We start from the raw sequence: 17,500 nt of genomic DNA, 5'->3' as shown, positions 1-17,500 counted from the left end.
TACATCTTTGAGTAGCAGAAAGTGGGTGATAGTCCCCCGGCAAAGGCTAGACAGGGAGACGCAAGGAACCAGGAGAGATGAAAAAGAAAGCCGTTAAACATCAGTGACATGGTGAAAAGAAACAGCTTCCTGCCAGCCTCATCTCTCCATGTCTTTATCCCAGTCTGTCCCACTGGCAGACACGCCTCCTGCTTTGATGCCTTTTCCTTAAGACAGGTACTTTGTAAGGCTGTTTGTTTTGATGCCTTTTCCTTAAGACAGGTACTTTGTAAGGCTGTTTGTTTTGATGCCTTTTCTTTAAGACAGGTACTTTGTAAGGCTGTTTGTTTTGATGCCTTTTCTTTAAGACAGGTACTTTGTAAGGCTGTTTGTTTTGATGCCTTTTCCTTAAGACAGGTACTTTGTAAGGCTGTTTGTTTTGATGCCTTTTCTTTAAGACAGGTACTTTGTAAGGCTGTTTGTTTTGATGCCTTTTCCTTAAGACAGGTACTTTGTAAGGCTGTTTGTGTTGATGCCTTTTCCTTAAGACAGGTACTTTGTAAGGCTGTTTGTTTTGATGCCTTTTCCTTAAGACAGGTACTTTGTAAGGCTGTTTTGTTTTGATGCCTTTTCCTTAAGACAGGTACTTTGTAAGGCTGTTTGTTTTGATGCCTTTTCCTTAAGACAGGTACTTTGTAAGGCTGTTTTGTTTTGATGCCTTTTCCTTAAGACAGGTACTTTGTAAGGCTGTTTGTTTTGATGCCTTTTCTTTAAGACAGGTACTTTGTAAGGCTGTTTGTTTTGATGCCTTTTCCTTAAGACAGGTACTTTGTAAGGCTGTTTGTTTGGATGGCTTTTCCTTAAGACAGGTACTTTGTAAGGCTGTTTGTTTTGATGCCTTTTCTTTAAGACAGGTACTTTGTAAGGCTGTTTGTTTTGATGCCTTTTCCTTAAGACAGGTACTTTGTAAGGCTGTTTGTTTGGATGGCTTTTCCTTAAGACAGGTACTTTGTAAGGCTGTTTGTTTGGATGGCTTTTCCTTAAGACAGGTACTTTGTAAGGCTGTTTGTTTGTGTTGAGGACCTGACAGCTCAGAGAGAGAGTAATGTGAGGTGGAGGGAGAGAGTCAGTCAATTCAAAAAGCTTCCTGTTGCGGAATGGTTTCCATGCTGCACCGAAGCCTCCTCTGAGGTTACCTTTCAAAAAGTCCTCTGCAGTCAGGCTTGGACAAATGGCATGAAATGGTAAACTAGATTCACAAGAGGATAAAGCACCCATATGCTGTATCCTTGAGAAACTGATCAAGTTGTCAAGTCTGCACCCCTGTCAACAGCTAGACAGCTACGTTTTCCCCCACCATAATCACTCAACTGACTGCGTAGGGAAAACTATTTTCCATAAGGAGTATAAAGAGTATACTGTGTGTGTGTGTGTGTGTGTGTGTGTGTGTGTGTGTGTGTGTGTGTGTGTGTGTGAACCCGCCCCCTCACCTATCAAAGGAGCGGAAGTGCATCGTCGGTTCCCTGGCGGCGTCGCCCACGCTTCCTAGAAACGAAGGTGGCAGCAGACCGGGGTCGGCCGTGATGTCGTCGGCCGGCGTGCTGACCAAGCTGCGCAGGATGTCCTTCACGTTCTTGCCCTTAGCGTCGGCGGACGCGGCGGCGGGTCTGACCTCGGAGGACAAGGTGGACAAGGCCTCCGAGATGGCGTCCGGGCCGTGAGTCACAGCCGACGACGACGACTCCGCCTCGCTGGCGGCGGCCGAGGCGTGGTCGTCGCCGATGCCCGAGTCGTATCGCCGAAGGGACACGCCGTTCTCCGCGTCCACCCCGCCAGAAGTGGCACCGCTATCTGAGAAGACGTAAACAATAAAGAAAATATAAGGAATAAAGCAATATCAGCCATGTGGTATTATCTTCTTAGGCAGAAGTAGATTCCAAATTAAATTGCCGTTTTACCTGTGCTTCTGGCAGACTGGGAGCGCCGAGGGCGTTTCTTGTCATTGTGGGGCTCCAGGATGTCGCGGTACTTGGACACCATGAGGACTGAGATGAAGTAGACCACGGCGAGAGCCAGGAACTGAGCCTGTTTACTGTCCTCCTGGAACAAACAACTCACACTAAAGAATCTGCATTCGTGTCTTCCTCCACCACAAGGATAGGGATAGGCCAACCTGAGAGAAGCGTTTGTGTGTGTTGTGTACAGGTACATGTTCATGAGAATGTGTGTGCTGTGCCACTCACGATATCCCTGAAGACCACGGCCCTGAGGCGGTTAATGTCCATGTCCTGAAGCAGCCGGTCCAGGTCTCTGACCGGAGACATTCCACCTGTCACTGCATCAACAGGACTCTATATACACACACACACACACACACACACACACACACACACACACAAGAGAAAATACAGTAACATCACCACACTGTATTCTTGTCTTGTCTGCACGTGCACTTTTACACCAATCGGGATGTTTATTAATGTGCACTTGATGGAGACGGGTAAAGTTCCCGGACTTAGGGAAGCTCTCCCTCCTGGGAGCGTGTCCTTAACATAATGGCTTTTCTATAGAGCCACTGCATTATAAATGAGCTTTTACACACCCGTTTCAGGGAAGAGAAACACGACTTTACTGGAAGTCACTGTATCAAATCAAAGGGGCAATGACAAAAGGCCTGGTCTAGTGTAACAAAGAGCAGCCAGTGTGGTAATACAATAAGATATGAGCTAATGCAATAACACTTGGTTGTTGTTGGCGGGAAGCTTCTTCTGGTTTACCAGAGTGGAGGGGGGAAAACAACCAAGCATGATGTCCGTAGTTATTTTTAAGTGGAAGAACTAATTTCAATAATAGTCTATATGTTGTGGGATAAGAGAAATCAAATAAAAAAGAGAAATACAAACTTGATCTCACACACACACACAAATAGGCCAAGGGCTTTTTTTTTTTTTTTTTTACAGATTATGAAAGTGTACGCTTTCAAATGATGTGCCATACATTGAAAAATGTAATTGAAGAGGATAATGCTTATTTGAATGTTGGTACTCCTACAAGCAGGATTCTGAGAAAATCGCCCTGAAAGTATTTAGTGATCCTAAAACTGTTTTTCATATTGAGTGGTTTCTTCAACATCTAAACGTACATAATATGAAAAAAGAATCTATCCCCCACCCAAAAATGTTATAAACAAATCAATCAATCAATCAATCAATCAATAAACGTCATGACTTCACGGTTGCCTACTTGTTATCCCTTCCACCAGAGCATGTCACAAATCACAAAGAGGAGGGGGAAATATCAAATACCAAAAACAGCATCTGTCTAATAATGGGAGACACCGGGGAGACAGAGAGCAAATTTAGAAACAAAACTAGACCAGAGCAGGTTGTGAAAAGAGGTCAGATAATGAAGTGAGTAGAGGAGGAGGAGAGCTGGGTTTACGTGCCTGAGCAGCCATGGCCGTCCCCAGCAGGGTGCTGGGCACGGCTCCGTAGCTGCGTACCGAGGCCTCGGTGCCAGGCTGGAACAGGGCGTGCTGCTGACACTCCAGACAGTTCCTCACTGCCATAGCGCACACTGTGGGGAGGGATGGAGAAAGAGATATGACGCGCCGTCATAGACATGGAATAACGTGCGGAGAAACGAACAATAGATAATGATCAAAACAAGAAAATGGTGTCCCTAAAAAAAAAAAAAAGATGTGCAAAAAAAAAGAGAGCGAAACGAGGGTCAAGAGCAGAAGAGCTGCTGAGAGAGACAAAAACAAAGGAGAGAAAGAGGGGGTAAGACAAGGTCAGCGCTCTGGCCAACTCTGGCAGCATCGTTCACTCTTCTCTGCTCCACCTCTCCTCCCAAGGTCATAGTGCGAGGCTGTGCACCTCCTATCACCATCCTCTGTGTGGAGCTCCTATAACAAATGATGCTGCCTGGGTGCGCGCGCATGCCGAGCACGCAACAAGATACATCTCTCGCCAGTCGCCGCAAAAACCTAACGGTGCTTTGATAACTTTGGTGGGTAGGTTCAACGCTGGCACACTTACCATTTCCAATCTGATGTACTGCTCTCCTGTTAGAGCTCCCCCCCCTCTCCCCCGCCTACTACTTGGTTCTGTACTTGACAACTGACAAATGTTAACTCTGAGCCGTTTAGATTACAAGGGGGGGGAATTATTCCGTCTGGAAATGGGCTCGCTCTTTCCATTAGGACTACTCATTCATGCCACCATTTATAAAAAGGAAAGGGGGGGCGGGGGGGGGGAGGCTAAAACCTTGTTACAGTCTCCCCAAATCAGATTAGGTGCCAGCAATGGGGAGAGAGAATACCTCATCAAATATTCATTCCATAACGGCTGCATGCTAAAAGTGGACTTTGTGTGCTACCATCACGTCTGAGCTAAGAGCCGCTCTTTGTTTAACAAGGTGGCATACAGACAACCACTTTGTTTAACGAGCATCTAAAAGCAAAAACGGATACCTGGATATTATGCGCCGTTGCCTAAATGGGACAAAGCATAAAGAAATTATTTCAATCAATGCACTAAGTATTGCGTGACTTTCTCAGTGTGTGTGTGTGTGGGGGTGCCATTGTGAGTGCGTCTATCGTGTTGATTTTGTGTCAGTTGGGAAGGTGCGCCACGTAAAATGAATAATGTAAGTATTTCAATATCTTTTATTCAGCTGCAGCGGGGGCTTTGGCTCTTGAGGCTGTCAGAGGGAAACTTTAATAGCCTGGAACAGAAGGCAGGAAAAGGGCCCGGGGCTACACTACTGCACTACAGCGCACACACAGCCAAGGCCATTACGGAGAACTCACTATATCATGATAGCAGCCATTTTAGAGTGTTGCCATGCAGTGGGGTTATAATAACAAGATAAGAGCGCGCTGATACGGGCCGAGTGAGAGAGACGGGGGGAACGAGAGCAGCCGAGGGAGACGGAGGAGAGGAAGAGGAAGAGGGCAGGAAAGAAGGAGGGAATACAGGGGGAGGGGGGAGGGGGTCAAAAAGGCTATGGGGAGCCATGACTGGGGCTGATACAAGAGCCTACTGCCGGCTGATATGAGCAGGATCGATGAACAGGGGAGGAGAGCGGCCTGGGTAAAAGGAGGAGATAAGAGACGTGACATGAAGTGAGGGGACAGAGAGGAGGGGACGGACAGCTGAAAAACTGAAAAGAATTGGTAGGTTACAGTAATGGAGACAGGACAGACGAGGGACAGAAAGTGTGAGGTTGAGAGGGGAAAGAGCAAATTGAGGAATAATGAATCAGAGAAATGGAAGGCGTAGACTGAGCCGGGGGGGGGGGGGGGGGGTATCAGCACTAAAGACGGGGACAGAGAAGAGGCAAGTAAAGCAAGACCAAAAGACTGACGGGGATACAGAAAGATACAGTAAAGCAAGACCAAAAGACTGACGGGGATACACAAAGATAGAGCGGCAGGCCTACCAAGGCGAAGGCACTGTCGGAGGATGCCTCCTGAGGACATGTTTTTCTCCGCCTCGATCTCGGTGAAGTTGAGGGAGCTGGCGAAGATGAGCACGTCCACGAGGTTGATGAGGCGCTGCAGGAAGGTGACCGAGGCCTCCACCGCCAGGCCCTGGGATGGCTCAATGTTCTCCAGCTCGTGCTGGTAGCCGAGACGGGGAGAAATGAGGCAATTACATGGTTAATTAATGACCACATAATTACAGAAATTAAGAATAGCCCATTCATTTGCTCGCCCCAAAACGACGGAGGTTAAGAGATTAAGGCGGGATACTGTTGGCAGTTATTCTGAGGGAGCAATAATTACAGGAAGGATACGGGGTGAGTGACCAAATAAGGATCATGATTTTATCGTGCAATGTCAAGGACGTGCAATGTCAAGTAATAAGTCCAATTAAATCAAACACGTCACGCTCTAACTTCTTTGCTGGTTGATACCATTGACTGTAAATATAGGTTGATACTTAGCACTTAGCACACTAGCATCCTGCCAATCACTCTGGCTGCAGCTAAAAACACTTGCTATCACCCATGCAGGTTATCTTCTTAAAGGGGCAAGCCTTGATGAGCTATTCAAGTCTTTTGGTGATTTCCTTTCTCCATATCACAATATATATCACAGAAACCAAATCTATTGCAATGTCATTTTTCCAATGTCTTGCAGCCCTAGATTGATTGATTGATTGATTGATTGATTGATTGATTGATTGATTGATTGATTTTATGATATCCTTGTTTATGTTTACTGTACATTTTACTCTACTTTGCTTTGAACAGGTGCTTTTAATAACATCTATGGACGGGCATTGCAAATTAGCCTAGGCTATAAATGTTGTGATACATGCCATCAGACGTTGGCAAATGTTATATGTACAGTATATTTGTATCTGTCCCTGTACAAAAATAAATACAATTTAATTTAATTTAATGAAATAACATTTGATCATCATATCATTTTGAGCCACATTCATGGCATTTTTGCTTTTGTATGTTTTTGTGTTTAGTGTGTTTATCTTTGACTTCTTTGTTTGTACCGTTACTGAACTAAATAAAAATAATAACAATAATAATCAAATAAAAATACGGACACAATTATCTTTCTGTACTGTCCCAACAAAAAAGCACTCACAGACTCATCCAAATGTAACCAAATTCTAATGGAATGGAACATCAAGCCCTTTCTTCTCAGACAGGCCGGTCAATTAAAGTGAGTATTGACAGAAGCAAAGAATCACGTTACGTAAGAGCTACAGTCAAAGGGGTCAGACGACACAAAAACAAACTAACCATGTTAGGAAGCGGCTAACTGTAGTCTAATGTGATTGGGAAAGGTCAATGTGGACGGATAATCTCCTGCGACTGGAGCTATCTGAGACTACAGTTACACACACACACACACACACACACACACACACACACACACACACACAAAGACACACACACACACACACACACACACACACACACACACACACACACACACACAGACACACAAAGACAGACACACAAAGACAGACACACACACACACACACACACACACACACACACACACACACACACACACACACACACACACACACAGACACACAAAGACAGACACACAAAGACAGACAGACACACACACACACACACACACACACACACACACACACACACACACACAAAGACAGACACACACACAAAGACAGACACACACACACACACACACCGGGGGACTCACAGAGGAGGAGGTGGCAGCAGACAGCAGAGGCAGGATGCCCCCACAAGCCATGATGAGATTGTCCACCACCTGGGAGATGAGGTGCACACTGTTGTGGACAAACACCACGTTCTCACTGCTGTTCACAAAGTCCAGGACTGTCTTTGTGGAGTGACTGAGGGGCAGAGGAGAAACAGAGGGAGGTTTATAACATGCAAAACACTCCAAAATGGCAGGAACATTTAGTTGACATAATTGACTACATTGATTATGCAACTCCTTATAATCCTGGAAATACTCGCTGTGATGTTAAGATTACATATGGAGTGAGACTGTGGCTGTAAAGCATTACTAAAAAAATATATATATATATTAAAGTTAGGTATTTTATCTTGAAAGCCCTAAAGCGGAAGACCCTACTTTTACATTGTGGCTGACTTGACACTCGTAAATGCTGGAAACTTGTCTCATCCGAGAGACGCTTTTTCTTTCTTTTTTCTGTTGGCATATTCCCTCATTTAGATTCCACTGGACACAATGTAAAGACAATTTAAAGTCTATGGGAAGCCTCTGGGAAGCACCGACGTCTTTATCAAGATGCAAAATATACCATTTCCATCTGGGGTACTATTTATATCGCCTGCCGTCCACAGATGATCTGATACATAGCCATATCGCTCGGCTTTGTAATTTTTAGACCTGGTTTTTGTATTTCATAATTTTGAAGTAAGAAAAATCTGTCAATTACAGGAGAAGACTACAGTTTAAGAAGTAAACACAATGAAATCCATGGCATTTAAGGCCATGAAACTGAATAAAAACCATTAGCTAGCAAATTTCTATATAATCACTACATGCACTATTCTATTCTAGCATAACATACAATCACGATACTTCTTCCTTATGAAAGAAAACAAGTTGGATCACCTTTTCCTTCGGAAAGACGGTCAGAGGCTTAACAGACAAAATCATCCACATTCTCCTCAAAGACTCAATGAACCTTTATTTTGATGAACAGAAATCATCAGAAGATCACTGTGAACCCTACCTCCTCCACATCTGGACATCTGTCTCGATGGAGAAGAGCAAGTCGGTGAGGAGGCGCTGGTGCATGTGGGACCAGCGGAACTCTGGGATACGGAACATGGTGGAACGCGGGGCCGAGGTGCTGCTCTCTCTGGCCGGGCCCGGAGCCCCGGCTGCTGCCGCTACTGCCGGCTGGCCTTGGCTAGCATCCTGTGGACACGGATCCTGTGGACACACACCACAAAGACATGTATGTGAGTAGCTTTAACAGGAGGTACTGTAGGATGGGAAGAAAGCAGTTACAAAGAGTTTAGAGTCATCTTTGTCTATTTAATTACTTAGAAAAATGTATTTTCCAATCAAAAATTATGCATTCAAAGTATGCAACACTATTGAATAAAAACTCAAATCAAAACTAGAAAAAATAGGAAATGTAAAGAGAGTCACATACAGTTGTAGAGGTCTCCTTCAATTCAAGTCTCTCGGTGTCTAAGGCCACATTGGACACATCCAGCCTGGCGATCTTGATCTCTTTGGTCTTGGTGTCTGTGCTCTTCTGTGTGTCAGAGCTAGTGGATGCTGTGCTGCTGTCTGCGGCCTTGGTCAGGTCTTCTTCTGTGGTGGTGCCAGCGGCCTCTGAAGGCTGGTCAGGTGAGGTGGCGGAGGCAGAGTCCGATGCTGCTGTGGCCTCCTGGGCTGTAGAGGGCAATGTGGCGTCTGTGGGCTGCTGCTCTGCAACGGGGGTGTCAGTGGAGGAAGACGGTTCGTCTTTGTTAAGGTTTTCTTTGGGTGGTTCTGTCACATTTAGCTCTGGTGTTTCACCCGGCGTTTCCAAGGTCTGACCCTCCAAAACAGACCCCTCCTCTTCCTTTGTGCTTTCTCCGCTTTCCTTAGTATCCCCCTGTATTTTAACCTCCTGCTCCTCCTCATCATCGCCCTCTTCCTCCGTCTCCAACTCGTGCTCCGGTCCTTCCTGCTCGTCCTTCTTGCCTTCTGCCTCTTCTTTATCATCTCCCCCCTTTTGTCCTTCCTCCGCTTCCTCTCCGGCAGCAGCAGAAGCGTAAGAGGACTCATCTTGGCTCTCGTCAGCATCACTAGGGTGGACCTGGTCGCTAACTGTTGACACGTCAACTAGGTCCTCGTTGAAGACAGAGACTCCGTCTACCGTGCTGTTGTCCAGACTGGCTGAGGGCTCCGGGGACATTTGGTCGTTCTTACCTTCCGACTCTGATGGTTCTCTAAATGCTTCATGCAGAGGTTCCTCCGTCATGGAGTTTGACGATTCTTTGTTATCGTCACTTTCATAAGATGTTTCATTGTCGGTTAGAGGTGTTTCTGCCTCATCTGTCGCAGACTTTTTGCCAGCGTCTTTGACCACTTCAGTTACTTTCACATCATCCGATTCTGGAGTTTGTGGGCCCTCCATTTCAGTCGGGGGACTAGCAGCAGTTTGCGTATCATCGTCATCCTTGTCAGTGGAAGTCTCGGCCATAGGTTCTTGCTGGTTGGCGTCTCCGTCGAGTTCATCTTTACCGGTTCTCTGTATCACAGTAGCTTCAACATCATTCGCATCACCTGAGCAATCGCCGGAAGAGCCAACTTGAGCTTGAGCCAACTGCTGGTCCTCCTCTTCGACCCTGGCCAGAATGTTGGAAACGGTGATGGATGCGTGTCCCCGTTCGCCAGCGGCCTCGGGCGGGCTGGAGGTGATGGTGGAGGTGGATGCTGAAGTAGGGGGAAGCTTCTGGGAGGACTCATCCACAGTGAGCTCGATGACAGTGGAAGGGGCAGTCTCCTCTCCGTGCAGCCCGTTAGCACAGTCCAGGATCTCAGAGGTTTGGCTGGCGCCGGAGATGGTCCTGAGTGTGCTCACAGACCCCGCCGACTCCTGACGCTGGTACTCACGGAACATGCGGGACAGGTTCTCTTTGTGCTGCTCAAAGGTTACCTGCAAATACAAGATAAAACCACAGTCACTCTATTGAATTATAGTGCTCTTCTAGTTTAGTTTGGAGTGTATTTTCTGGAATGTTGCTCGAAAAAGATTGACGTGAAGAGAGTGATTATGCTGGTATTTTAGAAACACAGAAAAGGCTTTATTGACAGGACATTTTAAAGTCACAATAAAAACAACTAGAACGACCGCACTGCGGTTTATGCCTCTGCCATTAGCTCATTCTCGAGTCCAAATCGCCATTTGAGGCAAATTGGAAGAAATTCCGTCAAGGTGCTCCTGAGATGTTGCGTTACAGAGCTTGGAAATTGGGTGTGTGAGGTCCAGTGACCTTGAACTTTGACCTTTAACCATCAAAGTCTAATCAGTTTTTCCTTGAGTGCAAGTTAATGTTTGAGGCAAATTTTATGAAATTTCATCAAGGCATTCCTGAGATATGGCGTTAACAAGCTTGAAAATGGCATTGGAGAGGTCACAGTGACCTTGACTTTTGATCACCAAAATGTAATCCGTTCATCCTTGCACGCAAGTCGACGGTTGAGCCAAATTGGAAGAAATCCCATCAAGCCGTTCTTGAGATATTGCTTTAACGAACTTGGGAATGGCATTCGTGAAGTCACAGTGACCTTGAACTTTGACCACGAAAATCTAATCAGTTCATCCTTGAGTCCAAGTGGATGTTTGTGGCAAATTTTATGAAATTCAGTCAAGGCATTCCTGAGATATCGCGTTAACAAACTTGAAAATGGCGTTCGAGAGGTCACAGTGACCTTTGCCGTTGACCTGTGACCACCCAAATCTAATCAGTTCATCCTTGAGGCCAAGTCGATGTTTGAGGCAAATTTTATGAAATTCCGTCAAGGCGTTCCTCAGATATCGCGTTAACGAACATCGGACGGACGTACGGACAACCCGGATCCATAATGCCTCCGGCCTGGCTATCGCCGGCGGAGGCATACAAATACCTTTTACACCATGTGACAGTACTTAAAGGTACTGTAAGCAATTCTGGAGGAAGGATTGAGTCAACTACTACTACTTGACTACTTGGGAATGAGAACCGTGTTGACTCAATCCTCTCTGTGGAGTTCTCTCTCCTGATTGGATAAAGTAAGATGGGATACAGAAACGTTTCTCTTCTGTTTACCGCAAAGCAGAGGGACTGGGAGACCCATAGTACTGACCAAACACTCTATATTAGTGATTGCTGTCAGAATATACTGTAGAGCGATATAACACTTATTTTAACAAAATATATCACTTACAGCAGCTTTAAATTTCCCATGCCATACTCCCATTTAACAATACATTGACCCAGAATTGTAGTGTTTTTCTAGAGCAAAATCCCAGTAATTTGACTTCCTGGAAAGCATATTTTTTAGCGGTTACTTCATAGTGTACCAGTAGGTGTACATAAAATATGTAAACAATAATACCGTCACATATTTCTGAACAATCCTCCTCCCCGCATCCCCTGACATCAAATAAAACTGTCTCTCTCTCCCCAACAGATATTCCCTTCTTGGTTTACAGTCGGCCACTTTTCAACAAACCCTCCCTGTGTTATGGTCCGCCTTCACATCCTGTTTGAGAGAAACAAGATGCTCTCAAATAGTTTTTTATTGTGTCTTTAATATATTTCAACTTGTTTCAAGTAACTATGGCGCCTTTTTTTGTGAAATTTCAAAACACAGTGTCGCTCTTTATTACGTGGAGCTGTCCATGGCCTATTAACCCCGTATCAGTCTTTTTTTACCATCTGATATGGCTCGGCTAGACGACTAGTCTATAAGGACAATGGTCTGCAGTGGCGTTTGAGGAAGAGCCCATCCATGTAAGCAGTCATAGATTAGCAGTAGATACTGTTAGTGTGTGTCTGTTAGTGTGTGTCTGTTAGTGTGTGTCTGTTAGTGTGTGTCTGCTAGTGTGTGTCTGTTAGTGTGCGTCTGTTAAGTGTGTGTCTGCTCGCTGTGCAGAGTGCGTGTCCGGCATCGGCAAATCCTCCCACGCCTAATTTAAGACCCTGCATTAATCACTGGGCTCACAGGACAGAGAGTCAAAGATGGGCTGGAGGCGGGGCGAGTGAAACTAGACCCAGTTTGCTGCTTTTTCACCTGAGGCTATTTAGAGAGAGAGAGAGAGAGAGAGAGAGAGAGAGAGAGAGAGAGACAGAAAGAGAGAGACAGAAAGAGGGAGAAAAAATGAGAGCCAGAGATGAAAAGGGAGATGAAAAAATAAGACTGTGTGTGTGTGTGTGTGTGTGTGTGTGTGTGTGTGTGTGTGTGTGTGTGTGTGTGCGTGTGTGCGTGTGTGTGTGTGTGTGCGTGCGTGCGTCCGTGCGTGCGTGTGTGGGAGAAAGAGGAAGAAAGTGAATGATTGGGGGAGTAAGGAAAGGGAGAGAAAGAAGCTGATTATTTGTAATTAATTAGGCGTTATTGTTCTAAATTAGCCTGCTACATGGGTGCTCATTAATCTTCTGTAGGGGGAAGCAGTGATTGGTAATCCATAGCTGTTTTCTGAGTGCAGCAGAGCCTGTTCTAAATGCACCAATAGCCTCTCTTTGTCTCTCTCCCTCTCTCTCTCTCTCTACCCCCCCCCACCCACCCACACTCCCTCTCCCAGTGATCACACGGCAGCGAGACCTTCTACCCCATTAGTTTGAGCTTAATTTGACATTTAGCATTTTTAGCAATTAAAAGGCTGCGTTCAGAGAGCAGCACTCCTATGGAAATTACGCTGCACTGCACATAACGTCATAGAGTCAGGATGCAGTCCTGTACATTAAGATGATGTATGTTGGCCTTAAACGGGGCTCTGTAACAGATCCAGTTACCATTAGACAGAGGTAGTATATGTCTCTGTGGTTTTTAAAAGAGCGGTTAGCGTAGCTACAACATATAGAAACTGCCCTGGGTGGCTAAAGGCATCAGCGCTCGCTGATCTAATCTAATTTCATTCTACTCCATGACTCGGCCTGGCCTCAGTGGGGTATGGAAAAATGTTATGGTAATGTACAAAAACATGGTGGGCCTTCCTAATGTGACAGGTAACATGGTATTAAGTGGGCGCAGTGCGGCCAGATCATACAAAAGATTTGAAATGCTTTGGGAAAGGGACACCGTTACAAACAGAATGACATTGCAATACTGTCGCACGGCAGGCCTGTGTTGTTCTTCGTCCATGATCGCCAGCTAGAGGCCCACAATAATATACACACAAAATAATTAGAAATCGCCACTTCAACTTGTAGTCAGTCACGGAATACTTGAATACATCGACAGACGTGTCGTTTCCAAAACAAGGCAAAACTAGTGTGTATGTAGACCCAAGCCGTTTCGGTGTCCCTGTGCTGTACTGTACAGCAGATCTGGAATCAGCAGCACAGCCTGTGAGGTGAGGGTCAGGGTGGCAGCGCGCTGGTCTGGGGAGGGAGACCCCCACAGTGGGAGCCTGGTCTGGGGAGGGAGACCCCCACAGTGGGACCCTGGTCTGGGGAGGGAGACCCCCACAGTGGGACCCTGGTCTGGGGAGGGAGACCCCCACAGTGGGACCCTGGTCTGGGGACGGAGACCCCCACAGTGGGAGCCTGGGAGTCCCCATTTAGATCAATAGATAGAGAGCAACCGCAAAACAAAGGGGAAATGGGGAGGGCAGTGTGGCTCTAATCCCATTACCTAAATGCAATTCCTCCTCTGAAATCAATGGCATCTGCTCCTGCAGTCCCGCCTGTGCGGCTTCGCCCCAGCTCACAATCTCTACCATTTTGCGCTCCTCGCCAAAACATTTTCTCTTTCTTATTTCTCTCCTGCACATCTGACGCAGTAATCAGTATGTAGTCCTGAGTGGCAATGATGTGTATGAGAATCACAGGGAGACAGCCTTACAACCACTCTGCCCTATAGAGACCCCTCTCGATGGATACCGTACACTGAATGAGAGCTTGCAGACGAGTGGTCAAATCCGCGGGGTTTCCATTAGTCAACCAGTAGCCTATTTCATTTGAAGCTTTTCATTATTACTCCAGAATGACAAGATAGCAGTCGCAGCTCACTGTGGCACACAGGCCCGGCGTTAGGGGGGGGGCCTGACCGGGCCGGGCCCCCCCATTCCCCAAACTGGTCCCCCCATTCAATTTTTTTTTTTTGGCTAAAAACGTTTTTCCGTTTTTCTGTTTTAAAGTTTAAAATTGAATCTGGCTGTCATTAGGCATTGATTAACTGAATGCTATTGCTAACTGTTACTTTGAACATCCATTTGCAATGATTCTGGCTGGATATTAACTATTGTAAATTTGTCACAATGAATGCAATTTGTGCACAATGTGTAAATACATTTAAAAATTAATTGTTTAGGCCTAATTATTTGTAAAGTCACAACACATTAGAGATGTGTGTAGTTCTTCATAGATTTAGCCTCTTCATGTTGCTCTCAAATGCACCAGGTTGACGAATTTTACTTTAAAATGTACAAAATCTTCTTCCGGGGGAGAATCCCCCCGGACCCCCCTTGGGTAGCTTGGCCCCCCCAAGCTAGGGGCAGGCCCCCTCTGTAACTTGGGTCTGGAGCCGGGCCTGGTGGCACAGCAGTCTAGCACAGACACAACAGTCAATGCACGGGTATTATCTGCCATTGACTCTTCAATGTCCTCACTTTCCCCTTCTTTTGTTCCCTTGTCAATGTATCTATTGGAAACACTGGGCTAAGAACAACAGCTTGAGAGTGTGTGTGTGTGTGTGTGTGTGTGTGTGTGTGTGTGTGTGTGTGTGTGTGTGTCTGTGTGTGTGTGACGTGTGTGTGTGTGTGTGTGCATGCGTGCGTATGCGTGCGTGTGTATACGTGCATGTGTGTGCGTGTAATGTCTCAATAACCCCAGGAGGCATCGAGCGGCATGGCCCAAACTAACCCTACTCTGTATTCCATAGTAGACAAAAACTAAACTGCCAAATGTAACAGCAAACCTCCGAGCATTGTACTGTATATATTCATAAATGTGTGATAGCACAGTAGAGCTTGCCCCGCGATCTGTTGGCTCATTTCTGCTCATATTCATCTTTGTGTTGGAATTCCTGACAGGCATAATGAAGGCAGCTGACAGGAGGAGCCTGAAGGACGGAGGCTCCTTCACGCACCGATCGCTCGCTCTCTTTTGGAGATCTCCTCGTTTTCAAACTCATGTGTGTGTGCAGAGATGGACGAGGGGGCACCTTGGGTGGCTGTGTGGGCTTTGAGGGGGAGGGATGTTGTGTCAGCGTGCCCACCTGCAGGAACATCTGTCTATTCACAGAGACACACATGCAGATACACACTCACCTACTAATGACAGACATACCACGAGATGCACGTGCTGTGTGTACACACACACACACACACACGCACACACACACACACACACACACAGAAAGACAGTACTACACACTGATTCACACTCTCATTCTCATCTGTCTCTTACCAAATCCACGAAGTGCTTATTGCTACTAGATGCCAGTAAGCAAAGAAAAAAGCCACAAGGTCGGGCCGGAGGGAGATGTGTAAACCATCTCGGCCTGTGGCCATCGTGAGCTGGAGCAGCTCACTTTCAAGTTGGGCAGAGAGAGAGAGAGTGAAGCTGGAACCAATCACAAAACACAAGGCCAAGCTCTCTCTGCTTCCCAGTAAGAAGGTCTGAAATACACATGGGTTCACCTACAGGTTCACCAACCTACGTCTACAGGTCGATATGACCAGTGTTGGGGGTAACTCATTACAAAAGTAACTTATTACATGTAATATATTACTTTTAGCAGTAACTCAGTAATATAACTTATTACTTATAGGATTTCAGTAATATTATAACAGTTACTTTGTCAAGTAACTCAAGTTACAAATTGAGTTACATTTGATTACCGGTAAATCAAAGCACATATTTAAAAAATGATACAATAATTTCCTAGTCAAATTGTGTGTTTTTATGCAAATAACCACTACAGATGACAATAACAAAGGAAAATAATAAAATTTAGAATTTTGGATTGTTTACACTGACTTCAAGGCGGTTGAAATAATTTTTTCGGGATGGTTCCGGGGCAGCGATGTCATTCTGCTGCTGCTGTTGTTGTTTTGGTAAAAGTAATGCAAAAGTAGTGTAATAAGTAACAAGTTACTTTACACAGAAAGTAGTAATATTGTAAAGTAACTTATTACTTTCAAATGAAAGTAACTAGTAATATGTAGTATATTACATTTTTAAAGTAACTTGCCCAACACTGGATATGACTGTACAAAAAGGGACAATAAAAAGAGGTGGAATAGTGTCAAAGTGATCGGCCACGTGGCAATGGTTGCTTTCAATAAGAATGAAAGACAGCGCTGGTCTTGTGTAACCTCACATGGTCATTCTCTTCATAGGTTGGCTAACACAACCAGAAAAGGAAAGCAAAAATTCTGACAAGTAAAGTTGCTGGGTGGAAATCGGGAGTTGCGTTCAAATAGCAAGGCCAGTAATGCAAGGCAGGGGGTGGTTGTCTCTCAGTGGCAGCATATTGTGTTGAGTTAACTATAATACATGATAATATGATAATTGGACTACTAAAGGTGACTTTGCTTACATGAACCATATTGTAATATACATTGGTATCGAAAATGACCTGTGATTATCGTGATATTTCAACCGTATCGCACAGCCCCAGTATAGCCTGTTTATTCTGCTCTCTCTTCTCCCCCTCCCTCCCCCGGTATCTCCCTTCTCTCGCTCCCCCCTCTCCCCCTTCTCCCCCCACATTCTCTCCCCCACCCCTCTCTCTCCCTCTCTCCAATATAAGATTGTTCAATCCTGTTTATTGATAGTGCTTAGCTAGACATGTATTCTCTGTAAAGCCCTGTGAGACATGCTTGTGAATTAGGGCTATACAAATAAACTTGACTTGACTTGACTTGACATACTGTATGGACAGGAAATGGGAAGCTTAAAACTTTTTTTTTGTCCTTGTCGGCAAACAGAGGTTCTATGTTAAATGACGTTATAATTTTTTTTTTTTATAAAAAAATAAAAGATGAATAAATAAATAAATAACTCTGACATACTAATGTAATGAACATGCCATGCTCGTATTGTAATAATTTCACCATGGTACAAAGAATGCAGAGTAAATCATAGAGTGAATATACAGTATGTACCTAAGGATGCAAAGGAGAAGTGTGCATATGTATTTGTGAATGCATGTATGTATGTATGTATGTATGTATGTATGTACTGTATGTATGTATGTATGTATGTATGTATGTATGTATGTAGTTATCAGGAGCCTCCCAGTGGGCTGGTTGTATTTATGAGGCCTTGTTTCTGTGATTGTTCTCGCACAGTTCAGATGAATATTCAATG

At 45.2% G+C, this 17,500-nt stretch overlaps 1 protein-coding gene across 1 annotated transcript in view; it reads right to left on the bottom strand.

Annotated features, from left to right (window-relative positions):
- The window catches only part of lrba (LPS-responsive vesicle trafficking, beach and anchor containing), a 283,347-nt gene that overhangs the window by 194,312 nt on the left and 71,535 nt on the right, over positions 1-17,500 (bottom strand). The window contains 9 exon segments of the mRNA XM_083655531.1: positions 1,470-1,830; positions 1,938-2,079; positions 2,223-2,330; position 3,421; positions 3,423-3,555; positions 5,425-5,605; positions 7,185-7,338; positions 8,212-8,414; positions 8,641-10,137. Coding sequence (XP_083511657.1) covers positions 1,470-1,830; positions 1,938-2,079; positions 2,223-2,330; position 3,421; positions 3,423-3,555; positions 5,425-5,605; positions 7,185-7,338; positions 8,212-8,414; positions 8,641-10,137 — 2,780 coding nt within the window.

This window comes from Poromitra crassiceps (assembly GCF_964638095.1).
Source record: "Poromitra crassiceps genome assembly, chromosome: 19".
NCBI classification, from domain to species: domain Eukaryota; kingdom Metazoa; phylum Chordata; class Actinopteri; order Beryciformes; family Melamphaidae; genus Poromitra; species Poromitra crassiceps.
Note: the sequence above shows the minus strand (reverse complement) of the source record. Positions and strands in the feature narration are given on the sequence as shown.